General features: G+C 53.1%; 1 protein-coding gene and 1 long non-coding RNA gene across 2 annotated transcripts in view; one reads left to right on the top strand and one right to left on the bottom strand.

Annotated features, from left to right (window-relative positions):
- The first annotated feature begins 123 nt into the window (after positions 1–123).
- Positions 124–16,536, top strand: LOC142862618 (uncharacterized). Its single transcript, XR_012913697.1, has 3 exons — positions 124–415; positions 14,604–14,696; positions 16,450–16,536. It is a non-coding gene; the product is annotated as an uncharacterized LOC142862618 (long non-coding RNA).
- The window catches only part of CALB2 (calbindin 2), a 31,285-nt gene continuing 21,209 nt past the window's right edge, over positions 12,300–22,375 (bottom strand). Inside the window, exons 5-11 of the mRNA XM_012742668.2 lie at positions 21,921–21,977; positions 21,261–21,338; positions 20,704–20,759; positions 20,369–20,408; positions 17,514–17,567; positions 16,429–16,500; positions 12,300–12,997 (exon numbers count right to left, since the gene is read on the bottom strand). Of these exons, the coding sequence (XP_012598122.1) occupies positions 12,881–12,997; positions 16,429–16,500; positions 17,514–17,567; positions 20,369–20,408; positions 20,704–20,759; positions 21,261–21,338; positions 21,921–21,977 (474 nt within the window). The 3' untranslated portion in view covers positions 12,300–12,880. The remainder of the gene's footprint in view (positions 12,998–16,428; positions 16,501–17,513; positions 17,568–20,368; positions 20,409–20,703; positions 20,760–21,260; positions 21,339–21,920; positions 21,978–22,375) is intronic.

The following is a 22,375-nucleotide window of genomic DNA, read 5'->3' on the forward strand; positions in this document are numbered from 1 at the left end:
GGGGTGTGGCGCACAGGGGGTGTGGCGCACAGGGGGTGTGGCGCACAGGGGGTGTGGCGCACAGGGGGTGTGGCGCACAGGGGGTGTGGCGCACAGGGGGTGTGGCGCACAGGGGGTGTGGCGCGAGCTGCCCTGGCGATGTGGCGTCCTCTCGTCCGCTGTGCGCAGGGAGAGCGGACACCGCCACCGACGGGGCGGCGTTGGCCGCAGCCCCCGCCACGTGCTTCTCACTCAGAAGAGCCAGGGAGGGGTGCGGAGGGGCCGGGAAGCCGTTGGGTCGGGCTGGTCGATGATAGGCCGTCATCTGTGAACCGGGTTGGGGCCTCCCTGCCCCTTTGGCACAGCGGCCCGTCCGCGCTGGCCCGCGGAGGTGAAGGGCAGCCGGGCACACACGCGAGGTGGGGACAGACCCCAGGTGAGCCCTGGGACGGGGCGTGGGGGGAGGGGGATGAGGAGGAGGACGGTGCGTTTGCCTCAGTGTTGGGGCGGAGGAAACAGTTTGGGGGGGGTCTTTAGAGTGGTCAAAACAGTTTTTTAAAAGCAATCCCAAGCCTCAGATTGTTGTCTGCATATGCCCTCTTGGGCGAAAGCGAGTTCTCACTTGAGGAAAGCACAGAGCGTGTTTTCTTAAGACGGTTTAAGCAGAGCGATAAGCGGAAGAAGCGGGGGGCGAGGGGGTCCCCCGGCTGGGGCGGTGGCCTCCCCGGCGCGGTGGGCATCTTTGTCTTGTTGTGATCGTGGAAATCATGGAAATAGCAGGCGGCCTGTGACAGACAGAGGAGAAAGGTTTCTTGGTGGGCCCTCGGCTGTGCCAGGAGGGAGGCTCGGACGACCCCTAGGAACTGGGGTTGAGGCGCCCAGCCTCGACCGGAAGAGGAGGACCCCACAGGGCGGCTGGTCAGGGGTGGCGGGAGGCAGACCTGGCCTGGTTGGGGGTCGGGCCAGCACTCTGGCGATTGAGGGTGTCTTGCAGGAAGTCTCTGATGACGGCTACTTCTCAGAGATGTTTGGAGGGACAGAGTGCGCGGAGGAGTCTCTCTCTTTCTTGGTGTGCTTGTCCTGAAACATGTCACGAGGTTGGGGCACCCGCCTCCTCCGGGGCAGGGGCTCTTTTAACATCCTGCGCCCCGAAGGAGGGTTCACGCGCCCTTGCTGAGAACGTAGTTCCGGACGTTACCGGGGCTGCCTTGTTTTTCTAATTTCTTACCCAGGCCTTGGGTTTCCTGCTCGCCATTTCTGCTTCTCAAGCAGCTCCTGCTCTTTCTGCTTCCTGACCAGCTGTCCGGGCCCCCGGCAGCACTTGTCGCCGGACGCCTTCATGGAAGCCTGCGTGGTTCTGAGGAGTCGTGACCAAACGCAGGGGACACTCGGGGGACACGCAGGGGGACGCGCAGGGGGGACGCTGGGCCTCCTCCCCGGCTGTGCCGACCCGCTTTCCTCGCTTGCCCAGTTGACGCCTCGTCTCTTTCAAACCACTCTCTTTCTTGCTGACTTTGCTCGTGTGGCAGGGCCGCCACTGCTCCTGGCCTCCTGGAGGCGCGCCGGGTCCCTCCCGCGTGCTGGGCCGAGCGCGGGCCGTGCCTTGTCCTTGCTGTGCCCGCCCTGGCTCGGCGACACCTCCTGCCCGCGTTTGAAAGGGAAGAGGATGGTCTCTTTCGAACCCTGGCCGGATGACATTTCGTCCTGGGATCCTCACGCTCCGGCTCGACAGACTTTGGGTTTTCTCACCCTGGGAGTCGACTGCTTTCCGACTCGTGGCGTGTTGGACGCTGGAGGTGGCCGGGCAGGTGGCAGGCGGGCGGGCGGGGGGCTCTCACCCCAACCCCCGTCTCTCACTGGCTGAGGGTCGCGCTGGGGGCGCTGACGCTCCAGAACCCGTGGCCTTCCCGCCTGGTCGCGCCATTTCTTTACACTTTTGTCTGTGGCTTTTCAGCTTCTTAACAAGGAACCCGGCTGAGGGTTGGACTGCTGAGTCTTTGATGAAATGTCGCGTCTTCTGAGGGGCGGGCGTCCCCTGACTCCCGCGGTTGTCACGGAGCCAGAGGCTGAGAAAAGTCACTCCTGAAGGGGAGAGGCCACCGCAGCCCCTTCCTTCAGGACTCACAGGGGCCCCCTCGTGAGGTGGGGGGACAGGGGGATCCCCCTCTGCGCTGCGTCTCTGGGAGCAGCTGCCACCCCTTTGGCGTCTCCCTTCCATGTGCCCCGGCTGGCCCTCCGCCGTGTCCCACCGTCGTGTCCCACCGTCCTGCCTTGGGGGGGACCTGCTGGGGGCTCCCCCCCCACCCCGTCCCTGTGCTGCGGGGAAGCCGGGCGCTTTTGTGCTTTCGAGTGTAGTTTTGTGTGCTCAGGAAGGACTCCTCCCAACCTGAATTTGGTTTTTAAATTAATATCCGGAAACCTTGCTCCTCCTTAACCTTTAAGTGTGCGATTTCTGCCCTGATAGCTCTGGCAAGGCCCTTTCCAGGGGAGTTGGTGAGATTGCGGGTCCCTTTGGGAGCAGTTAGTGATGAGAGTCTGGCTTCTGCTCACGACAGGCCGGTGGGTCCCGGGCTGGGTGGCGCAGACGCCGCCGGTCCCGTTCTGCCCGGGGCTGGCCGTGGATGAGCGCCTGCCTCTCGCCACACTCGGAGGGGCAGGGGACTTCAGCGCCTGCGACCCGTGTGGCCACACACAGCCCTGTGCTTGGGTGGATGCTCTGCTGCGGCCGTCTCGAAATTCTTAGTGACTTCTGAAGAAGGCGGCCCCGCGGCCCCTTTTAGCGCTGGGCCCCACGCGTCATTTACCTGGTCCCGGAGCGGCGGTTACACAGCAGAAGTGTGTCCACACGTGGGTGCTGAGGCCCCGAGGGCTGTGGGAGCCGTCCCGTGGGAGGAGGGTGTGGCAGAGGGACCCAGGTTCTCGGGAAGACGGAAAAGGGGAGGCAGAGGGAAGCTTACCAAACGGGACGGGCAGGACGGGGGACCGGGCATTCCGCGCGGGATTCCGGAAGGCAAGAGCTTTGCTGTGATGAACCGCTGTCTGGCCAGGCAGGGCTCCCCGAGGACGGGCGTCGGACTGCTCTTGTTCTTCAGGGACCCCTCTGCGTGAGGGGAGCGTGATACAGTCGCGTTAGTGTTGCACGACAAGTAAAAAGTTGTCAAGCGACAAGCAGCTTCATTGCTGAGCTGAGTGACCATGGAGTGTGTCTCTTTGACACGCAGCAAGTGTCCGGTCAGGGGCGCCGGTGAAGCAGGAACCAGAGGGTCGCTGGGCACCAACGACTTGCATTTCTGCTGCTGGTTTAAGGCAGTGGAGCACGAGCCACTGGGGACATGGCACTGAGCCCCACAACCGCTCTGTGGGTTCCTTATTTTTTGCTCCCACCCACTCATCAAGGGGACCCTGGCTCTGCAGCTCATAGGCCTGGACGGCATGCCTGTAACGGGGTGAGGGCGCGTCGGTCCTGCTGGCCACTCCGTCCTTCCCTGCCTGTTTCGGCACTACTCACTGGCGGTGCTGCCTGCCCCGCCAGCATCCCCGCTCTGTCCCTGCCACCGGGCCGGTCCTCTTTGTCAGGGTAGGTGGGCCGTGAATGACCAGTGCGGTACGCTCGCCACCTGCCTCCCCTGTCCTGGGAGGCCTCTCCCTCCACGGCGGACTGTCCCCCTAACGCTTGTGTGGGTTTGCTGGAGAAGATCCTCCAGGACAAGGCGTCTGCAGGAAGGCAGTGATGCTGGGGTCCCAGGAGCAGGTGGGTCTCTGCATGGTGGCAGCTCTGTCCTGGGCAACTGCAGCGGGGTGAAGAAGCCCAGGGGTATTTTTCTCGGGAGGAGGTAGGAGTGGGAGCCTCTGGTGCCCAGGGAGGATTAAGCACACTCCACAGTACATGGCGGGTCGTTATCGATGGTCTATGTGAGTCCTTCTCTTGTTGTTTTATTGTCTTTTGAGTCAGATTTCTCACTCCTGGGCCTCCCCTTGCCACTGCAGGCAGCCATTCTGGTATGTCAATGGGCGCCTTTTTGGATGCTCTAACGAAGTACCGTTGCTTTTTTGTGCGTAGGCACTTTTAATTCACGTGGATGGCATCATCCTGCCATTTCTTATTCTCTTCCCTTTCCCATTCAACACTATATTTTAAGGCCTGACCTTCTTCTCTGCAGTCTTAAAACTTGTTGAGACTCCCCAAAGAGCTTTTGTTTATGTGGGTTAGAACTATCGATATTTGCTGCATTAGAAGTTGAGAGGGGACACTTAAAAAATCGAACATTTGTTTAAAAATAGCAATGATGAACACATTGCATGTTAACATAAATAACGTTTGAGCGTTATTATGCAAATGGTTTTGACCTTGCAGAATCCCTGTCCTAGTTAAGTGTCAGTTTGCTCCAGAGTATGAAAAGGCACTATAGGGACAAAACTTGGAAAGTGAGTTTTATTTGTGCTGCTTCATAATACTCGAGTCTGAAAAGAAACTGTGAGAAGTGCTAAAGTTTAGCAAAATCTGCTTGGGTTTGATGGGCTCGCCTCCTTGGTTGTTGATTAACACCATTGCCTGTAATACAAAGGGTTATTCTGGATTGCAAAGATTTTGTGTCCTACCAGAATATTTTACGGTGTTTTGTGTTGAATTTGTAATTTTCTGGAATAGATTATTTTAAAATACAAAGAACAGGAATTCCTCACTTATGAATAAGCTATACGTATACCTCTCTGTTTATTTTGTCATCCATGTCTTTGTAGGCTTTGTAAAAAAATAATTGACATATTGCCTTTTTAAAAAGTGCAGATCGGTGGTTTTTAGTATATTGCTGGGCTGTGCAAACATCACCATTGTCTAATTCTATCTAATTCTAGAACATTCTCAAAATGAAAATCCCATACTCATTAGAAGTCACTCTCTAGTACTCTCCCTGCACCCCCAGCCCCTGGCAACCCCTAATCTAATTCTGTCTCTACGGATTTGCCTATTCAGGACATTTCATATAAATGGAATCGTACAGTATGCGGCCTTTTATGTCTGACGACTTTTACTTAGGGTAATGTCTTTGAGGTTTACCCACGTTGTAGCAGGTATCCATCAGTACTTCATTCTATTTATGGCTCATTAATATTCCTTTGTATGGATATGCCAATTTTGTTAATTCATTTATCAGTTGATGAGTATTTAGATTGTTTCCACTTTTTGCCTGTTATGAATAATGCTACAAACAGTTGTGTGCAAGTTTTTATGTGGACAAATGTCTTCAATACTCTTGGGTCTGTTTATTTTTAAATGCTTTTTATTATAATACTTAAGTAAATGGGCAACCAAGGATTGTTCCTCAGGCACCCATGGTCATATATTAGTCAAGTGTCCAAATCTCCTCTGACAACTCTTTAAATTTTTTTTTTTTTTGAGATGGAGTTTCGCTCTATTGCCCGGGCTACAGTGCCATGGCATCAGCCTAGCTCACAGCAACCTCAAACTCCTGGGCTCAAGTGATCCTACTGCCTCAGCCTCCTGAGGAACTGGGACTAGAGGCATGCGCCACCATGCCCGGCTAATTTTTTCTATATATATTTTTAGTTGGCCAATTAATTTCTTTCTATTTATTGTAGAGATGGGGTCTCGCTCTTGCTCAGGCTGGTTTCAAACTCCTGAGCTCAAATGATCCTCCCACCTCAGCCTCCTAGAGTGCTAGGATTACAGGCGTGAGCCACCACGCCTGGCCCAACTGTTTAGATCTTGGGTTCCTAAATCAGACAGGAAAAAGTGAAAGAGAACTTTCAGGATGTCTTTTAAATCTATAATGTTAAATGATTTCCCAGAGAAGCCTTGGAAAATTATAGAGATTTGTTCTTTTGCTAGAAGTAATTAGGTTTGTTTGCTATGTTCCTGTTGTAAGATTTGCACGAGAAGAATTGTCAGATCAGAAGAGACACTCAGGCTTCCCCAGGTTAAACTTATGTAAACAAAGTGTTATTAATGAGTTATTAAAATATTTTAGAAGTGGTGTGTTTTATGGGAAATCGCTGGCAATGTGTCAATGCCCTCACCACCCAGGATGTGTTTACTCTCAGGGGAAACAGACCCAAACCCTTTTGGAATAGTTTATGTTGTGCATTGATAGAGAAGGTCACTGTCCTCCATTGTGATATTCTTGGTTTTGGCATTAAATTAACCACAGCTATTATATAAAGTCTCTGTTGTCAACAGATAGTTTTTGGTTTACTCTGATGCTTGCCTGAAGGCTCCGCTCTAAGCTACAGGCTAGAGTTTGTGTCATCAGTGGAAAAGGACAGTCACAGAGCCTCGTGACTGTACCAGGTACTTCAAACTGTCCACACTTAAAATTGAGTAGGCTCACGAGTGCTAACATCAGAGCTGACATCATTAAGTGACTCTCTAGAGTGTTAACAGTGGACTGAGTTAGGATTTCAGGACTCTTTTTTAATCCAGAAGCAGATGGCGTCATGAAAGCACACTGCTAATCCAAGATCCAGCGCAGCGTGAATCGATCACATAGGACTGCTCGAAGCCATGTGGGAATTTCATTATGGTTATTTGTTTAAACTGTCGTTCATGTTGTTTTCATGTTCTGTTTTCAGGTTATGCAAGAAGCATTTTCTCTTCTTTAGCTTCCTGTAATCCACAACAATTTAGTGGACTCTGCTTTTGTAAACTCAAATAAAACATTTAAAAATGGTATTTGCTTTTCACTCGTGTGCAGGGGTATTTCGCTGTGGTTTTAATTTGCATTTCCCTAATGGCTAGTGATGTCAGCCATCTTTTATGTGTTTATTTGCCATTCAATATGTCCTCTTCAGTGAAGTGCCAGTAAGATTTTGAAAGACACTTGGACATGAAGCTCCCCTTTCTACAGATGGGGGGACTTTAGGTCCCTGGAGGGGTGTTTGGCCAAGTTCCCGCAGTAGGCCGTGGTCTCTGAGCAGAAACAAAAGGACAGGCACGAGGAGGGCTGAGCGCTTCGAGCAAGGCTTCTGGGCAGTTTCTGGGACCCCCATCTCTTTAGCTTTTGCTCTGCCCCACCTTGGGGTCAGTGTATGCAGGTCGGCTCCCCAGCCACGGCAGACATGGCTGGCTGTCCCCTTGGGGCATCTGCCCGGGTCGGAGGACTCACACCCCCTATGCAGGGGGCAGTGCACCCGGTGGGCACCTTGTCCGAGGGGCGGCAGGGGTTGGTAGGACTTCTGAGCTTGGAACCACCTGAGTCCCTGCGAGTCCTGGGGAAGCCACAGTCACGCGCCTGGAAGCAGAGGAAGCATAGTCTGACCTGAAGGTCACAAGTCCCGACTGGGGCTCACTTGGCTGAAATCAAGGAACTCTCAGGGCTGTGTTTCTTCTGGTGGCTCCAGGGGAGAACGTCTCCCTGCCTCTTCCATCTGCAAAGCCAGCAGTGGCTGGTGGAGTGTTTCTCCCATTGCGTCTCTGATCCATGTGTGATGGCCCTTGTGGCTACACTGGGTCCACTGGGCAACCCAGGAAACCCTTCTGTTTTCAGGTCATCTGATTTAGCAACCTTAACTCCCCTTTGCGATGGGAGGTAACTTTCACCACGCCCAGGGGTTAGCACGAAGGCATCTCTGGGAGCCATTATTCCATAGCCTGCTTGGTGCTTGGCCCCTGAGACTTGATTGATCTGGGGAGGAGAGGGGTGTGAGTTGGGGAGGAGTGGACGCCCTGGGCAGGCGGGTTGAGCAGAGGTAGGCAGGAAGAGCAGCGTGTGAGGCAGCCGCCCTTGTGTGCTCTTAGCTGGGGGAACAGCCCAAACCTCCATCACTTGGGCCAAGTCCTCTGGGGACACTATTGCCAGGGAGGTGCGGAGTGTAGCAGGGCTGCAGGGGCTGCAGGCCAGTCTTCCTTGAGAAGGGGCATTTGAGCCAAGGCTGGAAGGAGGAAAAGGAGCCACACTGCAGGTTGGGCAAAGAGTCCAAAGTCCCAGCAGGCCTGCGGGGGGCCCTTAGTGAGATCCCGCTCTCCCTTGAGCTGTATTTCTGGATTCTCCCTCTGAGCTTCTGCTCTGTTGAGTGACTTGCAGTTCTCCCTGATGAGCCAGGCTACCTCCGGCCTTGGTGCCACTGTTTATGCTACTTTTATTTTTTCCCTGCAATAGAGAGTTGGTTCTCTATTCTCTCACCCTTTCTTCCAACCAAATCCTACTTTTTTCTCTTTTTTTTCCAGAAACAGGGTCTTTCTCTGTTGCCCTGGCTAGAGTGCAGTGGTGAGATCACAGTTCACTGCAACCCCAGACTCCTGGGCTCAAGCAATCCTCCTGGCCCAGCTTCCCAAGTAGCTGGGACTACAGGTGTGCGCCACCATGCCAGGCCCAAACCCTACATTTGTTCTAGGTCTCAGTGTATGCATCCCCTCATCCAGGAACTGACCCCTGCTCCCAGTCTAGGGTAGGGGTCTCTTCCTGTCCGTTTTTTGGACCCATCATTATCACCTCCTCCTCCTAAGTTGCTCATTTCCTCACCCCAGGCTAAGCTCCTGGCAGCCAAGTGTCACGTTCATTACCGTGTCCCGTGAGGTGGACAAACTCTATTATCTACTCAGTGGTCGTGAACACAAGTTGTGGGATCAAATCTAGCTGCGTAAGCTTTAAGTTTCTTTCCCCAGATCCCAACTAGATTTTGTTCATTTGTGAAACGGGGATTTGCTGGGTGACTGCCGTTTTGCTGTGGGCACGCTGCCCAGCTCTGGGAACCCGGTCCTCCACCCTCTCTCCGGAATTTCCTTCCCTCATTGCACACTTCCGGGTTCTTAAGGAGGAGCCTCCCGCCCATCTGCTGACCACAGGTGATTGGTCAGAGGTGAGCACGTGACCTTGGTGGGCCAATCAGAGTTCCTCCCCCTTCCATTTTTGAAGTGGAACCAAGGGGCGAGGCGGTCAGACGTGTCGCCTGGAGCAGATTAGTTCATTCAACAAATGCTTATGGAGCGCCTACTGTGTGCTTGGCATAGTTCTAGAAGCTGGGGCTATGGCCAGCAGAGGCCATGTTTCCTGCCATATGGAAGTTATCAGCCCGAGAAAATAAACCCATCAGTTAGAGTAAAGCGGAAACGAGACAGGAAGAGTCCCGGCAGTTCTAGTTCCCAGTTCAGGTTGTCCGGGAGAACCTTCCAGATCCAGGAGAGAGAACAGCTTCTGTCCACTAATTCTGCTCTTTGCCTGAGCTAGTTAGAACTGGTTTTCTGTCGCTTTCCATTTAGAGACCTGACTATTGCAAAGATAGTATGTTCTGAGTGGCTCACGTCCCAGGGGTCTTGGAACTGTTATTTATTCCATCATTCCCTGAAAGGTTTCCCAATTTAAACTCAGGCTCACACCCACCCTCTTGCCCTGATGATGGAGTCATTCATTCATTCATTCATTCATTCACTCACTCACTCTTGCATCCATACACTGCTCCAAGGACATAGCCCCTCACCTCAAGGGGTTCCAGTTACCCCTGGAGGACTTGGACACAGAAACAAGCGGTCTATGAAATCGCAGCCCTCATTCATCTCAGCAGCATCTGATGCCTCTGATTGCTTTCTCTATCTCGAGACATATTTTCACTTGTCTTTCAGGAAACCACCCCTTCCCGGTTTCTTTCTACCTCACTGGCCATGCCGTCTTCCCTTCCAGAGCTCTCTGTGTGGGAGGGCCCAGAGGTCCTTTCTCAGACCTTCTTTCTGTTAACTTCCTGGGGGATGTCATGGCATTCCCACCACCTAAAATCCCATCACTGCACGACGTTGCACACATATCTCAACAGCTTCCAGAACTCCTAGCTCACATATTCAGTGCCTGTTGACACCTCCATTCCTCTGAGTGTGCCAGGCATCTTCCAGCTGCCCCTCTGCACAGCTTCCCTCCCTCCCGGCCTTGCTTTCTGCCCTCGAGGGGCCTATACAGACTCTGCCCACAGGCTCCCAGCCCTCTGGCTTAGCGCGGGATCAGGCAGCGTGGAATCCTGGAAGAAAGGAGGTGGGATAGAAGCAGGGAGGAGGGGGCATGTGGCATTCACTCCATGACAGTTAAACTGGGGCTCGCTATGTGCTCAAACCAAGCATGTGACATTCTTCTGTATAACTCTCTCTTCTGGGTCTGGATGCCTTTGGGCCCGGGGATGGAAACAGCAACTGCACTGTTACTGGTGCCTGGTCACTCACTGTCCCTGACCAGTCCCTTGTATTTCACCCACATGTTTATGAAAGATGTTTGTGAACAAATCCTCTTTGAATGCTAGAATTTGAAGGTGCCATCTGTTTTCTGCTGGGACCTGGGCTGCATTTAGTGATTGATCCTGGAGGTGACCTTAGGAAACAGGCCCTGGATATTCTGGGATTGGGCCGATCAATTATTCAAGAAGGACGGAGATCTCCTCCTTGTCAGAGGGAAGTGGAACATGGGTTCTCACATGGTGGCATCACACATCCTCAGATCATCACTGGCAGTGACAGAGACCACAGGCAGGTGGAGGGTAAGGCATTGAGATTCCAAATAGTTGTGGCACTTAGTTTCTATGGCAACGAAAAGGAATGTAAATATTTCAGAGTCATCTGGATTGTTCTTACGGCCCTAGAGAGAGCACATAAGGAAAAGAAAAATTTTAAAACTGCAAACGTACAATGAAGAGCACCCATAAGAGCAAGAAGACCTGTAGGATGGCCTTGAAGGATTCTCTCCTCTCCAGGGGTCAAAGGGCAGATGTGGCTGAGGACCACACCCAGGTGCAATGACACAGGGTGGGGAGCGGTGGGGGCTTGGATTTGAAGCCTAGAGCCCTGTGAGTGCTGGGGCACTGGGTCCGGGGTTACTGCTCTTCAACCTGGGGTCAAACGGGGACTGTACTTAGGGGACAGGAAATGCCCTTTCAAGCTGGCTTAAGTAAATAGGGGTCTTTTGAAGGATATATAGGGATGGCAGCAAAATCAGTATTAGGAAGCACATTAGGAGCCAGAATGCGATCAGACGGTGGTTCCCCTCCCCTCCATTCTCTCTCTCTCCCTCCCCCCCTCCCTCCTTCTCTCCTTCTGTTCATCCCTTCTCCTTTGGCTTTGGTTTCCCACCTGTGTTTTTCTCTGCATATGTTCCCACTATCATCTGACTGGCTCCCTCTTCCAGGATTTTAGCTTCTGCTCCTTCCAGCATCCAAGATACCGTTTGAGATTGCCATGGTGCCACCTCTAATCCCACCCAGCTTCAATGCCACACCTTCTGCCTGACAGCCTTGGGGTCAACCTCAAACCCCAGGAGACCCTTGGACCAGATGTCCTCTCTTGGCCCAGTCAGCTGTGGACAGGTCGGAAGGCTCTCTGGGCTGTGTCATCTGGGCTGTGCAGAGGGTGGCTTCTCCCAGAAAAACATATGGCTGGGAGAGAAATGAGGGCTATCACTGACTCAGGCGGCCAGTATCCTCGATGGTCTGTTGTTCCAGGTCTATATGGAGTTGAGGGCCATTTCCAAAGGTGACTTTGGAGTCAGACCAGCCCATATTTGAGTCCTTTCTCTGCCACTTAGGAGTTACATCGCCTCAAACAAGTTACTTAATGTCTTTGAGCCTTAGTGTCTTCATCTGAAAATAGTATCCATCTCATAGTATTGTTGTGGGATTGAATGAGGCAGTGTCAAAATGCATCTTGTAGATTATCAATAAATGACAGCATAAAAAACCAGTTATTGCTCTATTCTAGGATTTCACAGAGCTCTGTGGACCCAAAGGCCAAATTGGCCCCACACTAATAGGCATGTGATCAGGTGTTGTGGGGTAACTCGTGTTTTGAGGAAGTTAAGCGTTTGGTAGTCTAGAATTTCTGGCTGGGGGTCCCTCCTGCTTAGTGGAGATCACCCAGTCCCACAATTGCCACACCCCATTGGTCTTTCCATTGTAAAGGTAGGTGATGGTTTAGGACTCAGATCTGCTGGATTCATTTCCTGGGCTCTGCCCTCAACTGACCATGAAATATGAATATCATTACTCATCCTTTTTATCTTCAGTGTCCTTGCCTGTCCAGTGGTGACAGTCACATCACCTCTCTTAAAGGACTCAGAGAGACACTGCAGGTCAACTGTTCAGCACAATCCTGGGCACTCATTAAGATTTCAGTGAAACTTGAAACTGCTGTTATAATCTTGGAGATGTAGAAACATAAAACAAAGAAGTGACTGAGTTGGTAAAGGGACAGGCAATGAATGATGAGTGAAAACCACAGAGTCTTGGGGTCCAACACTCCAATTAGGTGGTCCCAGTGCCCTTCCCCACCCTCACAAGGACAGGCTTTCCCTTTGTCAAGAAGAGCCACTAGCTGCAGAGACAAGCTGACAACTTGACAAGACCTGGGCGAGCTTCCACAGCAGAACGTTTCCATTTTATTGTCTGTAAACTCTTCTTTGGTAAAACAAGAAACCCAAAGAGAACAGGAGCACGCACAGCACAGACGGTGAGGAGAGGGCAGGGCCCTGCACACACAGGAGCCGGGAGAAGACAGCTACACCCTTAGCAGGTGGTGGGTGGAACTTGGACTTTTGGGGCAGGCGGCAGCATGAAGGGAAGGCAGGGGGGAGCCAGAGGGAAGAGTCCACCCTGTTGGACACAGAAGCCAAAATCGTACAGCAAAGGAGCTCATGCATCACAGCGGAGAGAATCGGGGCCCTCCCACCTGTGCCCCAACACTTCCATGCAGGTGGTGACCCACCGCAGGGAGCGCGTCCACCTGGGCAGGACTGAGTTGGAGGGGCTCCAAGGAGGCCCCCGGTGGCCCGTCTCCAGCTCTCCGTTCCTGCGCTGCAGGGTGCGTGTGCAGGTTGCAGGGGCAGGGCAGGGGTGCTCATGAGCTCTGGGTCTGGGTACGAGTGTCAGGGCAGCAGGGGCAGGGTTTGGGGGAGGTGGAGACGCAGCCCCTGTCCCCACTTTACACGGGGGGCTCGCTGCAGAGCACAATCTCCAGGTCCTTGCGGTAGAGCTTCCCTGCCTCGGCCAAGGACATGACGCTCTTCCTGTAGCTGGTGAGCTGCTGAATGTTCATTTCCTAGGAGATGTGGGGAGAGGGTTAGAGCAGGCTCAGGGAATGGCTCTGGCCCAAGAAGCCCACCTGCTCATGCACAAGCACACCTGCCGGAAGGAACCTTTCCCTCGCCCCGTCCCAGCGTGAGTGGCTCAGAGGAACGCAAGGCACAGGCTTTGAGTCAGCCAGGCCTGGGTTAAAACCCTCGTCACTTCCTGGCTACACGGCTTTGGGGAAAGGAGTCAACCTTTCTGAGACTCAGCTGCCTCACCTGAGAAATGGGTACACTAAGAGTGGTCACCTCATTGAGGTGTCACCATGATTACATAGCGCAGTGCCTGACACACAGCAACACCCCCCGCCCCAAAGAAAGTGGTCGCTACCGTGATGACTGTCATTATCTATGTGTCACTTGTGTGTATTCCTCTACGCCACTGGGCCTCCTCTTACTCAGGGCCAATCTGGGTCCCTGCAGGTAAAGAAGACAATGCCAGGAAAGCTCCCTGGCCTTGTCTGCAGTTCTCCTGGGCCATGTGTCCCCATGCCACATCTGCTTAAACAAGGAGTTCTAAATCCTGTCACCTCCAGCAACAAAGCTACGGGCTTCTTGTGGTGTTCAGAGGCCACTAAGGCAGATGACCTGTGAACACAGGTCCATAATCTCATATAAGAGGGAGTTCCAAAGTAAACATGTTGACTATATCCTGTATGGTAATTGTTTTGGGTACAAATAGCCAATGAGTTGGGAATATAACAGGGTCATCAACATTGGAAAATCACTTAACAACTTTCTCTCTCTCTCTCTCCTTCCCTCCCTCCCTTCCTTCTTCTTTCCCTTTCTCTCTCCTTCCTTTTCCCCTCACCCCCTCCTTCTCTTTTTCTCCTCCTCCTCCTGATTTTGTTCTTTCACGTTTAAACGTGGCAGATACTCTTTTTTCATTGCTTCTCCTTCCAGGCCCATGGTCATTGCCTGCCTTCTGGTGGTGAGAAAACTGTAGTACAGTCATCTCCTAAGTGTCCCCAGTCCCCTGTGCCCTGAAGTCTAATTACTGACCTGGTTCACTGTCCTGTCACCTGTCAGTGCTCAAAGGGCTTTTCTTTTCTTTCTTTTTTTTCTGTCATTTCAGAACATCAGAACTTCCCCACATGTTACTGATTTCTGGTTTGCTGCTACCAAAACCCAAGGGCACTCTGCAAGCATCTCTAGCTTTCGGTGGGAGGCATCTTCCCTAAAGTTGTCAAGTCCCTGGAAACACCACTTAATCCATAACACCAGGGCGTGACTGAGCTATCTGCCACTTGCCAAGGAAGGGACCCCGGATACCAATGAACTCCAAGCTTGAGACAGTTCCCAAGGTGGGTGAGGCTTAGTGGCATGAGCAGAGGGGAGGGCTTCCTTACTTTCTGCGTCTACAAGTTTCGCTTAAAACTGGGGAAAGCTCTAGCGAGTTGCCATGGCCTCAGGGGTGCTATGAAATACTAAAGTTCCATCCCATCCGCCTGTGCCCCCAGGAGTCTCAAATATTAATCGGCTCAGAAACCTTATCGCAGCCCATGCAGGCGCCACCAGCTCGGAACGTGCATCTGCTATGCGGGTTTACCAAAAATGGCCTTTCCCCTCCCAACTCAGGTGCTGCTATTTATAATCACGCAGCGCTCTCTCTTTCTGCTGGTTCCATCCCAGGTGCCAAATGTGGAGCCTGACACAGGTGGAGACTCTCAGGTAAACAGCTTTATTAATATCCTGTTCTCTAACTGTCAGAGCTGCCCGCGGACCTGGGCACCTGAATCTTTGCTTTTGTTTCCGTGTCTGGGGTCAACCTGTGCAGTTCTTTGAGTTGTCCCTTGTGCTAATCAACAAAGAGCCTCGTTGGTTGGTGGCCAGGAAATTCGGGTCACTCTGAGATTTAATGCATGCCTTCAGGATTTATCAGCCTCAGGTGTAAGGCAGGGCTTTAGAAAGACTAAGCCTGGTGAACATAATTCCACTTACAGATCTTTTCCGCCACGCTGCCCAACACTCCTTGGCCACCTAGAGGCACATCAATAATTTTCTCATAAAATTGGGTCCAGGAAAAAAGTTTGCTGAGTTCCAATACCTGCCGTGAGCACTTCCTTCCTCCTGAGAAGTATTTGCTTCCTTATTATTTATTTTCTACTACTTTCAAAAGCAATTGTAGGTACCAAAAAAAAAAAAATTGAGGATGAAATACATGAAAGCTGATATTCAGGATAAAGATAAAGAGATGCGAAAGCACTTGGAGAGAGAGACAGACAGACTCAGAGGCTGCAGTGAATTTTTTTTCCCTGAAACTGAGCATTAAATTTAGCTCTCGCTTGGCAGCCAAGGCAGTTAGACGATGCAAGGAATTACAGAGCTTTCATCGTCTAATTAAAGAAAGCAGCAAAATCATTTGTTCAGAGGAAGACAGTTTTCTGGGAGGTGAAGGAAGGCAGCTGCCAAGGCTTATCTCCCAGCTGCTGTCCTGCCTGTCCCTTGTCACCCAATGCACCACACTGGGCCCACCTGGAGGGGCTCCCTGGCTACACCCAGGGGGGACAGCAGGCAGAGTAATGGCATTCACTCATCTGCCTTTTCTTTAAAAGGAGCAAACATTGGTGGCTCTTTTCGACCCCCTCCCTAGCTCCAGATTCTTCAGTTAATCAGTTCAGAATACCCTTCATTCCCCACTGGTCCCTGCCCTCCAAAATCACTCTTCGGTGGGGGAAAGTCTTTTTTTGGTGGCAATTTGGCTAACACTTCCGCAAGCAGGGCCATGTCGAAACTGCCACTGCTCTCAGCAGCCAGCAGGTGGGGGCCACCCGAGCGTCCACGGATGAGCAATGGATAAACAAAACGTGGGACCTTCATACAGCGCAATAGTATTCTGCTTTAAGAAGGAAGGAAGAGCTGTCACATGCCACAACACGGGTGAACCTTGAGGACATTGTGCTAAGTGACATAAGCCAGTCACAAAAGGACAAATACTGTATGATTTGTATGAGGTACTTAGAGTAGTCAAAAATAGAGACAGAAAGTAGAAGAGTGGTTGCCAGGGGCGGGAAGGAGGGGGATTCGGGGGTTGTTGTTTAATGGGCAGAGGTTTCAGTTTTGCAAGACGAAGAGAATTCCAGAAATGGATGGTGGCGATGGTTGCACAACATTATGAAGCTATTTAATGCCACTGAACTGCCCGTTTCAATAGGTTAAGATGGTAAACTTTATGTTATGTGTATTTTACCACAATTACATTTCAAAAAGGAAATGCCAACCAATCAGTAAATCAACCAGAAATAAAAAAAAAAACGAAATAAAAAAAAAAACTGCCATTGCTTCGTTATGGCAGATCAGAGGGGGGCAAAATGCAGCTCAAGGCATTTCTTTGCACGTCTGGCTCATTCGCCCCTCCTGTGCCCTGGGGACAGGGGCCCAGGCCTCTGGGCTCAGTGCTCACCTTCTTGTTTTTCTCGTACAGATCCTTCAGCAGGGCGTCCAGCTCGTGCTCATCAATGTAGCCGCTTCCGTCCTGGGGATGGGGCCGAGTCGGTGCGGAGCGCTGGGCCTGGGCCCAGCCACCCCGCCCACCCCAGGGGGTCGAAGAGTCCAGCCTTCCCTTTGCTCTGTGTTCAGACCACGTCATGACAATGTAACATGTCCCTCCCGTCTTTACCAGTCATCCCAGGAATGGGCAGTTCAGTGCAGAATTTGGGTGGCCTTTTGTTGTGGGGGTTTTCATTGGCATTGAAAATATAAATGAGGCTCAAGAAGCATTTAGTTAATTCCCTGAGTCCAGGGGCTGTTTATGGTTCACCTCCAAGCCTTTGGTTACAGATCACTGGAGTCATGTGGTCAGGGCACGGAAAGGGGAGGGGGGCTAAGGGGGTCATCGGGGGTTTAAGGGGGTCGTCTCACTCCCACTTTCTAGAGAAGCAGCTGGCCCTCGTGCGAAAGTGTGCACTGGCCCTGTGATCCTAGCACTCTGGGAGTCTGAGGCAGGTGGATCGTTTGAGCTCAGGAGTTCGAGACTAGACTTACAAGAGCAAGAGCAAGACCCCGTCTCTACTAAAAATAGAAAGAAATTACTTGGACAGCTAAAAATATATAGAAAAAATTAGCCGGACATAGTGCCGCATGTCTATAGTCCCAGCTAACTTGGGAGGCTGAGGCGGGAGGATCGCTTGAGCCCAGGAGTTTGAGGTTGCTGTGAGCTAGGCTGACGCCACGGCACTCTAGCCCGGGTGACAGAGCGAGACTCTGTCTCAAAAAAAGCAGTGTGCGCTGGCACCAGGTGATACTTAATGTCTCCTCCTGCGGCCCCGCCCAGCGCCGAGCACGACCCTCTCCCGTGGGCGCCACAGGCCACGGGGGGGGGGGGGGGGACGTTTGTCCTCCCATGTAGCAGAAGATGCTGCGGGCCGGAACCACAGCCCGCGCGGCCGCTCTGGAAAGCCCATCTGTCCCTCGGGTGGAGTCCAGCCCTCTGGCCGGGAATCCCTGTCACGGGGCTTCTGCTTCCCTCCCGCGCCACCTCCCTCTCACCTTGTCGTAGAACGTGAAGATGGCGTTGAACTCCTCCGCGGTCAGCTTCATGCCCTGGAAGGACCGAGGTGTTAAAGACAGAAGCAAAGGACCCAGGGTATGTATGTGGTGTGCTCTGTGGTGTGTGTGCTGTGTGTGTCATGTGTGGTGTGTGTGCTGTGTATGTGGTGAGGTGTGTATGTAGCGTGTGGCATGTGTTGTATGGTATGTGGGGTCTGTGTATGTGTGATGTGTGGTGTGTGTATGGTGTGTGGTGTGATATGTATTGTATGTTGTGTGTGGTGTGGGGTTTGTGGTGTATGTGTATAGTGTGGGATGTGTGTGTGTGTTGTATAGTGTGTGTGTGTGTGGTGTGATGTGAGTGCATGTGTGTGGTATGGCATGTGTTGTGTGGTTTGGTATGTGTATAGTGTGTGTGATGTGTGTTGTGTGTGTTGTGTGTTGGATGCATGGTATAAATTGTGTGCTGTATGTGTTGTGTGTTGTGTGGTATGTGTGGTGTGGTATATGTGGTGTGTGTTGTGTGCTGTGCGCTGTGTACGCGCTGTGTGGTGTGTGTCCTGTATGTGTTGTGTTGTGTATGTGCTATGTGTGTGCCATGTGCTGTGTGTGTGCTGTGTGTGCTGTGTGCTGCGTATGCTGTATGTGCTATGTGTGCCATGTGTGTGCCATGTGTATGCCGTGTGTGCTGTGTGTGCTGTGTGTGCTGTGTGTGTGTGCTGTGTGTGTGCTGTGTGTGTGTGCTGTGTGTGCTGTGTGTGTGCTGTGTGTGTGCTGTGTGTGCTGTGTGTGTGCTGTGTGTGCTGTGTGTGTGTGCTGTGTGTGTGCTGTGTGTGCTGTGTGTGTGTGCTGTGTGTGCTGTGTGTGTGTGCTGTGTGTGTGCTGTGTGTGTGTGCTGTGTGTGTGCTGTGTGTGTGCTGTGTGTGTGCTGTGTGTGTGCTGCGTGTGTGCGCTGTGTGTGTGCTGTGTGTGTGTGCTGTGTGTGTGCTGTGTGTGTGTGCTGTGTGTGTGCTGTGTGTGTGCTGTGTGTGTGCTGTGTGTGTGCTGCGTGTGTGCGCTGTGTGTGTGCTGTGTGTGTGTGCTGTGTGTGTGCTGTGTGTGTGCTGTGTGTGTGCTGTGTGTGTGCTGCGTGTGTGCGCTGTGTGTGTGCTGTGTGTGTGTGCTGTGTGTGTGCTGTGTGTGTGCTGTGTGTGCTGTGTGTGTGCTGCGTGTGTGCGCTGTGTGTGTGCTGTGTGTGTGTGCTGTGTGTGCTGTGTGTGTGCTGTGTGTGTGCTGTGTGTGCTGTGTGTGTGCTGTGTGTGCTGTGTGTGTGTGCTGTGTGTGTGCTGTGTGTGTGTGCTGTGTGTGTGCTGCGTGTGTGCGCTGTGTGTGTGCTGTGTGTGTGTGCTGTGTGTGTGCTGTGTGTGTGCTGTGTGTGTGCTGTGTGTGTGCTGCGTGTGTGCGCTGTGTGTGTGCTGTGTGTGTGTGCTGTGTGTGCTGTGTGTGTGCTGTGTGTGTGCTGTGTGTGCTGTGTGTGTGCTGTGTGTGCTGTGTGTGTGTGCTGTGTGTGTGCTGTGTGTGCTGTGTGTGTGTGCTGTGTGTGCTGTGTGTGTGTGCTGTGTGTGTGCTGTGTGTGTGTGCTGTGTGTGTGCTGTGTGTGTGCTGTGTGTGTGCTGTGTGTGTGCTGCGTGTGTGCGCTGTGTGTGTGCTGCGTGTGTGCGCTGTGTGTGTGCTGTGTGTGTGTGCTGTGTGTGTGCTGTGTGTGTGCTGTGTGTGTGCTGTGTGTGTGCTGCGTGTGTGCGCTGTGTGTGTGCTGTGTGTGTGTGCTGTGTGTGTGCTGTGTGTGTGCTGTGTGTGCTGTGTGTGTGCTGCGTGTGTGCTGCGTGTGTGCGCTGTGTGTGCTGTGTGTGTGCTGTGTGTGCTGTGTGTGTGCTGTGTGTGTGCTGTGTGTGTGTGCTGTGTGTGTGCTGTGTGTGCTGTGTGTGTGCTATGTGTGCTGTGTGTGTGCTGTGTGTGTGCGCTGTGTGTGCTGTGTGTGTGCTGTGTGTGCTGTGTGTGTGCTGTGTGTGTGCGCTGTGTGTGCTGCGTGTGTGCTGCGTGTGTGCGCTGTGTGTGCTGTGTGTGTGCTGTGTGTGCTGTGTGTGTGCTGTGTGTGTGTGCTGTGTGTGCGCTGTGTGTGCTGTGTGTGTGCTGTGTGTGCTGTGTGTGTGCTGTGTGTGTGTGCTGTGTGTGCGCTGTGTGTGCTGTGTGTGTGCTGTGTGTGCTGTGTGTGTGCTGTGTGTGTGTGCTGTGTGTGCGCTGTGTGTGCTGTGTGTGTGCTGTGTGTGCTGTGTGTGTGCTGTGTGTGTGCTGCGTGTGTGCGCTGTGTGTGTGCTGTGTGTGTGCTGTGTGTGTGCTGCGTGTGTGCGCTGTGTGTGTGCTGCGTGTGTGCGCTGTGTGTGTGCTGTGTGTGTGTGCTGTGTGTGTGCTGTGTGTGCTGTGTGTGTGCTGTGTGTGTGCTGTGTGTGTGTGCTGTGTGTGTGTGCTGTGTGTGTGCTGTGTGTGTGCTGTGTGTGTGTGCTGTGTGTGTGCTGTGTGTGCTGTGTGTGCTGCGTGTGTGTGCTGCGTGTGTGCTGTGTGTGTGTGCTGTGTGTGTGTGCTGTGTGTGTGTGCTGTGCGTGTGTGCTGTGCGTGTGTGCTGTGTGTGTGTGCTGTGTGTGTGCCGTGTGTGCTGTGTGTGTGCTGTGTGTGTGTGTGCTGTGTGTGCTGCGTGTGCGCTGTGTGCTGCGTGCGGCGCACTGCGCAGGGGCAGGTGGAGGAAGGGCTCGGTCCGAGGGAGGACGCAGGAGGAGGCGGGGGGAGGCGGGGAAGCAAAGACAGCAGAGCGGCCGTTTTACCTGGAATTTGAGCAGGAAGTTTTCCTGAACAGGCAAGAGTCTGGAAAGAGAACGCGAGACGGGGTTAGGAGACAGAGCGCAGGAGGACAGCTCGGCTGGGGGACGGCAGAGGGTCTGCGGTTACGGACACAATCCGAGCACTTTGCAGTCAGAAGTTACGGAAAGTTTGAAAAAGAGGGAGAAGACAAGGCGAGGGGTTGGCGTTCTGCTTCCATGTGGCTTTGCCCTGAGCTTCTTGACACGCAGGCCTGCCACTCTCCCCACCAGTGAGCTCAGAGATGGGGATCTGCAGGCGTCTTGTTACAAGTGACCCTGGGGGCGAGGGCCGTGCTTACCGGGACATCTCCGAGAGGCCCAGCTTGCCATCCCCGTTCAAGTCAAACATCCGTAGCTGTTGGGGACAGAGAGAGGTGTCTGGGTTACTTGCTTTGACCTTGCCCTGCCATCTCCCCTTCTACTGCAGAGGAGAGGAAGGGGACAGGTGGCATGTGCTGTTGCCTCCTCTGAGGTCACCTGGAGACCAGGGACCAACATGGTCTAACTCGGTCATGGGGTGGGGGACAGCAGGGACTTGGTCACGGCCCTCTCTCCCTTTTGGGCACAGCGGGCCAGCAATAAAGGCCCCGCCTCTCACGTTTATCCTCTCCTGGAGCTGCGAGGTTGCCATGGAGACAGATGCTCCCAGCCTCACACTGGCCCAGCTGTCAGCTCAGCGAGGACCACAGAGAGTCCTCGGGGCCACGAACTAGCACCCTTCTTGCCAGCCGCCACTGTGAGTCACTTCACCCGGGCCCGAAAGATCAGCAGACAAAAGGCTCCGCACACCAGACTTTCAGGGACCTGGGGCTCAGGTTCTGTGCCCCAGGGAGCAAGGACACGCGTGTCCACTCACTATGGTCTGGGTGTACTCCTGGAGCTTGGGCTCATCATATGGTCGGTTCGCCTTCTTCAGCAGGTCCGACAGGAACCCCTGGAAGACAAAAGGCCTCTTCAGAGCTCCTGACCCATTCATCCGTTCAGTCCTCATTCATCTACTTGTTCAGTTGGTTAACGTTGTTTTTGGAGGTCTGCCGCGTTGATGGCTCAGCCCGTATTATTTCCTAATCCTGTAACACTTGGGGCGTGACTCTGAGCCTCAGTGGCTCTTGGGTACAACTTGTCCCACAGAACAGGTGGTAGAGACTGGCTGTGCCTCCCAGAGCCCAGGACACAGGGCTGAGCAGTGCCTGGGGGGGGGGGGTCACTGGGCACCCAGGGGAATTTGAGGGTGGACCTACAAGCTAGAAGCCCAAGCTTCTGGAACTGCCTGGAGGATGCTGGCTCTGGGCTCTGGGGTGCAGAGCAATGGGGGTTGGTTGAACTCTGTGGCCTTGCAGCTCTGGGTTTCTGATTTCACACGGCTTCTCTGAACAAGCCCAATGGTTCTGTGCCAACCTGGGGATTCCTGAGCAGACCACAAGCCCATGCTGCTCATCCGACATCCCCTCCCTCCCCAGGTTCCTTAGCCCCCCCTGCCACTCTGGCCTCACACCCTCCTCAAGGGGCATCCTACCTTGAGCTCGTTGGCCTCGATGTAGCCACTCCTGTCTGTGTCGTACTTCCGCCACGCCTGCAATGGGAATAATGTCAACCTGTTTGCAAAGACACGTGGAAATCTACACGCCTCCTTCCACTTCCCTTTAATGGGCCAGGCAGGGTCTTGATAGTCAAGAATATCAGAATGGGATGGGGCCACAGAGATGGTGTCGCCCACTCCCTTCTGTGTCACAGAGGGAAAGTGTCTTGGTCAAAGTCACACAGAGGAGGAGGAGAACTGCTTGGACAAGGTCTCCTCACTCTAACTTGGTGCAGGCCTGGGTCTTTTTCTGGGTCCTCCAGGGTTGGTGCTTGCTAAGGCATTAACCAGGCAGCTTCTACCAGGACTCCATCAAGGATCTGGTGGATATTATTGTAGCTATGGGTATAGGAGGTGTCCTTTTACTGCTCTGGAAGCTTCTCATATTCCAG

The sequence above is a fragment of the Microcebus murinus genome, chromosome 20 (assembly GCF_040939455.1).
Source record: "Microcebus murinus isolate Inina chromosome 20, M.murinus_Inina_mat1.0, whole genome shotgun sequence".
NCBI classification, from domain to species: Eukaryota; Metazoa; Chordata; class Mammalia; order Primates; family Cheirogaleidae; genus Microcebus; species Microcebus murinus.